This window comes from Vicia villosa, linkage group LG3, assembly GCF_029867415.1.
Source record: "Vicia villosa cultivar HV-30 ecotype Madison, WI linkage group LG3, Vvil1.0, whole genome shotgun sequence".
Classification (NCBI taxonomy): Eukaryota; Viridiplantae; Streptophyta; class Magnoliopsida; order Fabales; family Fabaceae; genus Vicia; species Vicia villosa.
In genome coordinates, this window is record NC_081182.1 from 189,583,981 (window position 1) to 189,592,981 (window position 9,001).

General features: G+C 30.7%; 1 protein-coding gene across 1 annotated transcript; it reads right to left on the reverse strand.

Moving 5' to 3' along the window:
* Positions 1 to 1,526: 1,526 nt before the first annotated feature.
* On the reverse strand, positions 1,527 to 7,811 carry LOC131662694 (cycloartenol-C-24-methyltransferase). The gene is made up of 14 exons (XM_058932548.1): positions 7,661 to 7,811; positions 7,465 to 7,578; positions 6,030 to 6,096; positions 5,179 to 5,252; positions 5,011 to 5,095; positions 4,846 to 4,901; positions 4,342 to 4,396; positions 4,108 to 4,155; positions 3,762 to 3,845; positions 3,268 to 3,384; positions 3,105 to 3,188; positions 2,636 to 2,761; positions 2,056 to 2,153; positions 1,527 to 1,867 (listed from the first exon to the last, which is right to left on the reverse strand). Exons 2-14 carry the CDS (start codon positions 7,527 to 7,529, stop codon positions 1,804 to 1,806), a joined length of 1,023 nt encoding a protein of 340 aa, XP_058788531.1. The 5' UTR covers positions 7,530 to 7,578; positions 7,661 to 7,811; the 3' UTR covers positions 1,527 to 1,803.
* Between the last annotated feature and the right edge of the window lie 1,190 nt (positions 7,812 to 9,001).

Here is a 9,001-nt window from a genome sequence, read left to right on the forward strand (position 1 = left end):
TCTCCGGATGCACCACATTCCTTTTTTTTTTTTTGCCAAAATTTAGTTTGAAGATACATCTCCGAATTTTTTTGAGGTTAATTCGGAGATGTATCTCCGAAAACACACTAGAAAAAGCAGCACAATATTAGCTCCTTCATATGTGCAGGCAGGAACATAAACTGCAAATAACTCAGGTAGACCACTGCTAGTAAGATAACCATGACAGCCACATAGTTTACGACATTCTTAAATTTCATCCAACAAATGAAAGTTGATTAATTTTATTTAAACTTCAAAAAAATTCACAGCCACAAAGTGAAGAACACATATATGACACAGTACAATTAAAAGAAATACATACATTGACAGCAACAAAACATCCTAATCATTTAAAGGTAGAGAAGATTACTCATTCGGTCAGTTATCCCGCAAACAAATAGATGACATAAACAAAAAATTAATGGTAAACAAAATATAATGAGCTGCATTTCAGGACAATTAACTTTTTCGAGATGTAAATCCAAACTATTCAGATAAATTTTTTTATGTATAACTGATCTTGCAAAGTAGATAAATCAAATATGTTATGGTTAGTAGGGTTAATTTTAAATTCAACTTTCAAATTTGTAACAATGAGAATGTGGGATTATATGCACAGTAAAACTCAACAATATCTTCGAAACATTCATGTTTCAAATAACAAAATGATAAGTATATGGTGGTAATATGGGAATGAGAGAGATTCGAAGATACATTTCCGAATTTTTTTAAGGTTAACTCGGAGATGTGTCTCGGAACTAAATTTTAGCAAATAATGAGATTTTGCGCGTTTGAAAATGTAACTCCAATTAAATCTAATAGTATTTTACGATTTTCAGAGATGTCCCATTCTATAAGGGTGTAAATAGAAATTACCTTGCAAAATTGCAAGGTAATACAGTTCAATTGTGACTTGGAAATGCTAGCAATACTCATTCTATTACATGAGTGAATGTTACTCAATAAGAGAATGAATGTTGAAGTACACTCTTAGAGTGAATGTTATTTGCACTTTTTTATGCTTAAATTTATTAATTTCACCCTCACACAGTATTAAACACAGAAAAGAGAAATAGAACTCCTCGTTTTTTTTTTTAAAACATGATTATTCATTTTATTGCAAGCTTATATAATTATTCCAAATATACCTAAATTAATCAAATTTCATAAACTATAACCAATTCAACGCAACTAAAGGCTACAAGAGCACCGAACACATATTATGAACTTATAGATGCTGTGTCTATTGGTGAGCTTGAAGATGTCCCATGACATAGTTATAAAGATATATCAATTTAACATTATATTACTTCTGTATATGATCACTCAACTGTGTCTGAGTTTTATAGACGTTACTGAGTCTATTGATAAACTTGAAGGTGCCATATTCCATTATTTTAAGTATATATTAGTTTACTATTTTATGTGTGTATGTGAGTGCATACTGTGGTTAATTAATAAATTGTAAACTATTACTGGGTTTATCAGTTTAATGACAGGTTCAATTTTATAAAATTCGAATAAAAATTTAACTTCATTCTACTTTTGGATAACTTGGCCATGCCTTTTTCTAGTTTAAAAAATGAAGTACTACACTATCCACTAATGCATGAGGCACACTGCTTAAGCAAACAAGAAACAAAGTGAAGTGAGTTTTGGTAACCTAAACAATCAAGCAACTCAAAACAACAAGACTCGTGATGGAAAGGCGAAAGACAATTAAGATTTCTTCTCCTAAAATCACAATAACTCATAACAACAGAACCCATTTGATCCACCCATTTAGTTGCTGTCTGAATGAGGCTTCCGCGCCAAAAAGAAGTACATTGGTGTGAAAATCTCTCTCCTGCAAAGGTAACATAAAGCACCTTGCGTTAGCAAACATGCGGCTCAGAAAATTTTAGTATATAGATAATGATTTTAGGTAATTTATAAATTTTAGAGATAATGCAATGTCAGTGTAATGTAAACCAAGTTTAATTCCTGAGAAATGTACATTCTGCTAAGAGTGTCCATAGATGATAAGAAACTTACTTTCCACCTTCGACTAGGCCGTCTGCAGCCTTCTCTAGGAAATCCTGAACCCTTTGACTCCCCTTTGGAGCAAGTTTAACAAACTCCAGAGCCTTGACCTACAAATGTATATTCATAGCCTCTTCAATTAAAAGAAACGAATCGGAAAATTCTCAGCAATGTGCTTCCAAAATACAAAAACAGAAATACCGACAATACAGTCTAACACCCAATTTCCTACACTTTTACTCTTGGTTGATTTTCACTTAGAACTCACTACTCTAGAGAAAGTCCTAGAGCAAGAGTGTTGAAATATGTGTTGGCAACAATTCTTATAAGAGAAATAACTATAACTCTTCTTACTAGAAACATACATGAAAACTGAAATATATGAGATTAATTTATATGCTATGACGGTGCAAATTTTGTTTACACATGCATTCAATCACATTACACCGTTGTGCCACTTTCTCAGGTTAGTTTCTAAAATATCTCATGAAATATCTACATGGCGTAATTTAATTGGATGCATGGGTAAAAAAGTTTTGCATTGTAGGATTACATAAATTAAATTCAAAATAAATGTGTTCCACAGCAATACCATATTTTTGGTGAAAAGTCGTCCAAGAGTTGTAAGACGGAAGCTGCTAAATGAGAAGTAACTCGCGTCTAGAGGTGTGTACCAAGGAACAGGAGAGTCCACTGCTAGATCTTTCTCCCATATGACCTTCATAAACAAAACAAAAAAAGGAGAGAATCTCATCTAGTCAGTTAGGCCGTCTCTTATATAATACTCACTCGAGTAGTGTATACCAACAAAAGAGTACTTATATTTAGTGCTCTCAACATAAGAAAATTTAACTACTTTTACTCCATCTAATGTCACTCTTAAAATACCCCTAAAATTTAATAATGTTGCTCTTGAAAATACTCAAAAGTTTGAGATCAAAAAATTAATTGCGCTTAACTAAATTTCTACACGTGTGACACTTTTTTTTTGTTGCTTATAATCAAGATCAAAGAGAGTAATACTAGTGAAAGGTGATAACTCATAAGAAACAGATGTTCACCTCAAAACCAGCTTGCGTAAGAGCTTCAAGACACTTTGTGGTCAATCTAATGTCGGGAAGCCCATCACCAATCTCAATTTCTGCCTGTAGTAAGGAATCTTGTCTTTAAATAAACATAATCAACAAACAACCTGAAAGTTCTTTCTATAAATTAATATCATACCTTGATTTTTTGGTGTTCTTGGTTATTGGGATCAAAAGAATCAGTCATGCACCATTCATATGCAGCAAAACATTGGCCAGGCTTTAACACTCTATAAATCTCTTTGTAGCATCCATACTATGCATAATAAAAAAAAAAAATCAGTGTCAGACAATACAAATTATAGACACCATTTTGTAGATTCCCTATTAAATTTGTTGTTCACGTCAAGCTTTTATATCATGGATGCATTTGCATCGCAATCTTTAATTTTGCTATCAAATACAACTAGATAGTTACAGTCGCAAAGTCACCAAAAACCTTGACAGGTAAGAACCGCAGTAGTGGACATTTTCTAAAACTTTGCATCTTGCTATTATCATTGAACACGTTGAAAGTTAGTCCAAAAGAATTGTCAGATTATGAATGGATGTGTAGATAGAAATCTATACTATAGTATGGAGAAAAGAAGCGAGGATGTGAAACTAAATAGAGTGAGAAATGTAGCCACATACAGCATCTGGTGCATGGCAGGTGGCTTCTATAGCATACACTGCATCGAAACTGTTGTCTTCGAATGGCATCTTCATGAAGTCGGCCTGCATATTTGATAACCACGTGAGTTATTATCATTTTGTTGAAGCTATGGGAACACGTTCGTTTATGTCTAATTTGAAATAGTTTGTTAGTCAAAAGGTCTCTCATGAGCATTTCAATTTTAAGCTTTTCTCTGAAAAAGAAATTCGGACACAGTAAATAAAATATCCAGCGAAAAATTTATAACTGGAGTAGAAAAACTTCTCAAAAATATTGGACATTCTATTCCTATAAACACAAATCAGAGATTTACAAAAGATCAACCTTGACGAAGTTGCAACTCTTGTCCACTCCAGTTTTGCGATTGAGTGCCTGTTAATCAGCGAAAATTGGCTAGTGAGATCAAAGTATTTTAGAAATTTTATACTTAAGAACTATGACATTTTGATATAACATGGAAAAGAATGGATAATCTCTTCGTCAATAAGGCTATAAAGAACTACCCAAATAAGAACTTCTCAAAACTATTGTCAATGCATTAGATTCCATAACACATACCTTTCCCCTGGTGATCTGGTATTCGTTGTTATTCAACCCTGTAACAGATGTCGAGCTGCAGAAATATCCCTTAGTGATTTTTGTTAGCAAGCAAAGGTAAAACAGAAAAAGGCATATATGACAAAGAAGCATGGAGGATGGTTCCGAATTCCCACTAGTCAAAGAATCACAGTAACTTGATGTTCCAAGTTGGTGAATCAAATCTAAAATACAAAAGTGGAACGTGAATCCTCCTATCTTGATAGTTGACAGGACAATCAAGTTTGAGTGTTTAAATACATTACTATTGTCAACTGCAGATTGCAGAAAATAATGGTTTGTTCAAATTCTGCTACACTATAGTGTTATAGCTGCCATTTGACAACACTTGTGTATTAAATAGTGTATCACTGAACAATAGTGATTTGTTCAAACTCTGCTAAGCTATAGCATTGTAGCACCACTATTTGACTACACTAGACTGCAGAGAATCTGAATCTATAAAAAGATGGATGTCCAATTTACCTGAATCGAGAAATTTCTCGTAACGGTCCCCCAATACCACACCCAACATCCAAAACCTAAAACAAATAAAGAAAAAGACTCGCGATGTATTAAGAAAGAATATAATATAAACAATATATATAGGTCTTTTTTATTTTGCTTTATTGAACATGAAAAATTGAAAACCTTCTGTCCGGGCTTAAGACCAAGTTGTAAAGCAAGGAAGTGTTCATGTCGCTTGATGCTCTCTCTAAGAGATTCTCCAACCCATCTACATGGAAGAAAATTATCAGCATGGTCGAATTAGCAACAGATTCTTCAATTTTTAAGTGCAAAAATGAAGCAGAGTGGCACCTTTGGGCAAAATGGAAAGATTCTCCCCAGCCAAACTCATAAAAGCTGGTCACAAGATCATAGTATTTATTAACCTGAAAATATATGCAGATCTTATTATATTGAGAAAAAAGAATATGCACTGACAGGGTAAAATATTTTTACACTGTCAACCAATAAAGGACATGTATCCCGCCAAATCACGTTTTTATTTTTAAAATACTAATATGACATAGCTGAATGATTAAATCCTATTGGGTGATGGTGTAAAACACTGCACTACCTTTAATCTCTATTATATTCCCTTTGCAGATAATCAAACTTAATATAATAAAAACTTAAATATGATATTCCCCCATCTAAACAAAATCATGTTATACAATATTACAAAAAGGAAGATAGTCATAGATATTACAAAATTATATATATATATATATATATATATATATATATATATATATATATATATATATATATATATATATATATATATATATATATATATATATATATATATATATATATATATATATATATATATATATATATATATATATATATATATATATATATATATATCCATAAAGCTGCCGTCAATAGATCTCAGTTGTTAGATGAAGATCACTTTTTTCGTATTATGAAAAGTATTTTTTTTAAATTTGATTCTGAAATCACAAGATAAATCGTCTGATCTTCATCTAATGACCAAGATATGTTGACTGATGCAACTACCTGATTTTTCAACCGTACCAGATCCACATTTAACAACGTTAGCAATACACACACTATCATTTTTTTAATAATACTGCAACACACATTTTTTGTAGTATAAAAAACTAAGATTTTGGTTGCAAAATATTGATATCTCTCACCATATCAGTATAATTAGCTTTCCTTTCTTCCTCTTGACCTCCATAGTGTACATGATACTTCTCATACCTGAACCAAATGTTCAATACATCTTATCAGGCTCTTCAAAAATAAATTAAAAATCATCATTAACAAACTTTTTCAAATTTTTTAACCTCATGCAACATCTTGAAAATTTTGAAATTTCAGACACAGTTCAGATTAACTTAAGGTAAAGTAAAACTCTCAGTTATTTCAGCTTTTGACCTCTCATATTCATGTATTTGTATAATATCAGTCTATCTATCTTAATCAAACAATTCACATCACAACTTAACAAAATAAGCTCAAATTATGCAAATCTAACGTGGACCCGTCCGACTAATGTTGAATGGTTCATATCCAAACTGTGTGAATGCCTAAGTTCATAAATCTCATCTCCAACCAAGTCTAGGTTGCCATTTACAACTGTCACACCGGAATATTCTATTAAGGTATCAGAAGCAAAATCCAAAAATGGGACTAGTTTGGTAGTTTCAATATTGCATGAATTGACCTATAGGACACATTCTCCTCAATCAGAATCTTTCCATGCCGGTTGACAGCGATTTGGACTCCAATAATATTTTTAAATAAAATTATCATTTTCATGTATTAAATAATAACAACTTGGTTCCACTAATAAAATTTTAAATATAGTAAAAATTAATCCTCAGAGTTCATAGTTATCAACATTTTTCCATCAAGATTTATAGCAAAGTTATCAGATCCAAATCTAAAACCAGAGGATTCAGTTCACTTTCCATCATTTTTTACAGAAAAGTTATCAGCACTTTTGTATATTAAAAATTCATGCGGCCTATGTTTGGTTTGGCAGTGAATGTAAAGTGATTTATGTCGAGATAACTTTCTCTAAAGTTGAGTTGTATGTTTGGTTCAGGTTTGAAGCTCCCAGAATTGATTATGGATGTCTAGAATTGATTCCAAAATGTTTGTTTGCTCTCAAGTAGAATTGATTTTTCTTTCCAGAATTGTTTCTACTTGAAACTAGGACTTTAGCCTCCTTTAGAATTTAAATGTCATTCTTACACTGAAATTTACTGTTCAACTCATTTTCACAAAAATTCATCAAAACATAAATTTGTTTACCTTCATCTCACTTTTAACCAGAATCAATTATATATAATCAATTTACTAATAATCAAATTTTTTTAATCGCATAACCAAACACACTCTGAGTTGAACACTAAATTTTAGTATAAAAATGAAGTTTAAATTCAAAAGCTACATATATATTTTAGCTTCCCGTAGAATCAACTCTAGAGATCAAATCAATTATACTTAAGATCCAAACACGTTAAACAGAACCTAATTAGAGCTAACAAAATCGAGTAAAACATGAACCTCATTGGAATCCCTATAACAGAAATTGAAAATCAAAATGAGAGAGAAACGAACTTATCGACGGCGTCGAGAACTTCATCCTTTTGAATCTTTCCACCGAGATTCGACGCCAAATCCATTTGCTGAAATTGCTTTTATCGCAGAACTCAAAAACGACCTCGTTTCGATCTATAAAATCACACAGAAAAGTTTGTTACGTTAAATATAACAGAAAAGTTGCAGAAAAAAACAGAGTGTGATAAGGACTCACGTGAAAACCAGAGAGAGAGAGTTTTGAAGGGTTTTAAAAGTGAGAGGTAAAAGAGAAAGCGGAGGGGACAAAGATTATATGGAGTGTCATGTGATGTGATGGAGATGGAATTAGGAGGCCATGTTGAGATGAGTTGGCATTGGGAAATCAGTTTTATTTTATTGGGGACTATGATTCGCTACGGTTGAGATGTTGTGAAATAGGTGTATTTTAGTTTGAATCGATATACAGATTTGGAATTTATGAATATGCTTTAAAGTGGATGGTTGAAATTCATGTGTCATTATTTGTATTACTTGACCGAAAAGAATCTATTTTTGACACTAGACAAACAACACACTATGAGAATCTTATGCGGTAATAAAACTTAATTTTAATTTAACTAAAAGATAAAATCATTTTAGTTGAATAATAAATTTAAATAAAAAAATTGATTTTAGAATAAAATATTTCATTTTTCATCTATAATAAATTAAATATATTATAGGTTGTCCATTGAATAAATTTAGACAATAGTACGGCAAATATGCTAGCAATACTCTATTTTCAACACACTCTTTAATATTTATTTTTTATTGATTGAAATATGTGTGAATCCTACCACTTTATGTAAGATCTATTTTCAAAGTGAATGACCTACAAATTTTTTAACTAATAATAAAATAAGTGTTAGAGAAAGTGTTAAAAAGAGAATGGTGTTAGCACTCCTCTTAGGAGTGAATTATCAAGTCACCGTCTAGTACTTTACTTTACATATATAGGTTAAATTTATTTAATTTTATATCGTGCTAAATGAAAATTTGTATACATATTAAGTAATAACTTTTATTTAGAATGTAATAAATTATGAAATTTAATTTAATATTTAATTTTTTTAAAATAATTTGACCATGAATTTTTATTGGCGTTTTTTTTAAATGATAAAAGAGTGTTTAGATGAGTTGTTTTTGTTATCGTTTGAAAATAAATTGCTAGACGAAATAAATTATAATAATTTAACTAAGAATTTATATCTCAAAATCTAAAATTTAAGTTAATATTATTAATTTTGTTAAGATTTCACTATTATATTATCTTCAAATCTTCCAACCACAAGTATATTTTGAAATTTCAAGTGAAATAAGTTTTGGACCCTTATAAAATAATATTAAATTTTGTCTTTGGTCCCTATAAAAAATAACATGTTTTGATTCCTACAAAATTATTATGTATGTAGTTATAGTATCTACTATTAAACCAATGTGTATTTTTGAATAATTATTTTGCATACATGTTTAGAACGTTTTAACAAATTCCTTGAAAAAAACTCAAAATTTGATTTCTAAGTCAAGACTTCCATTA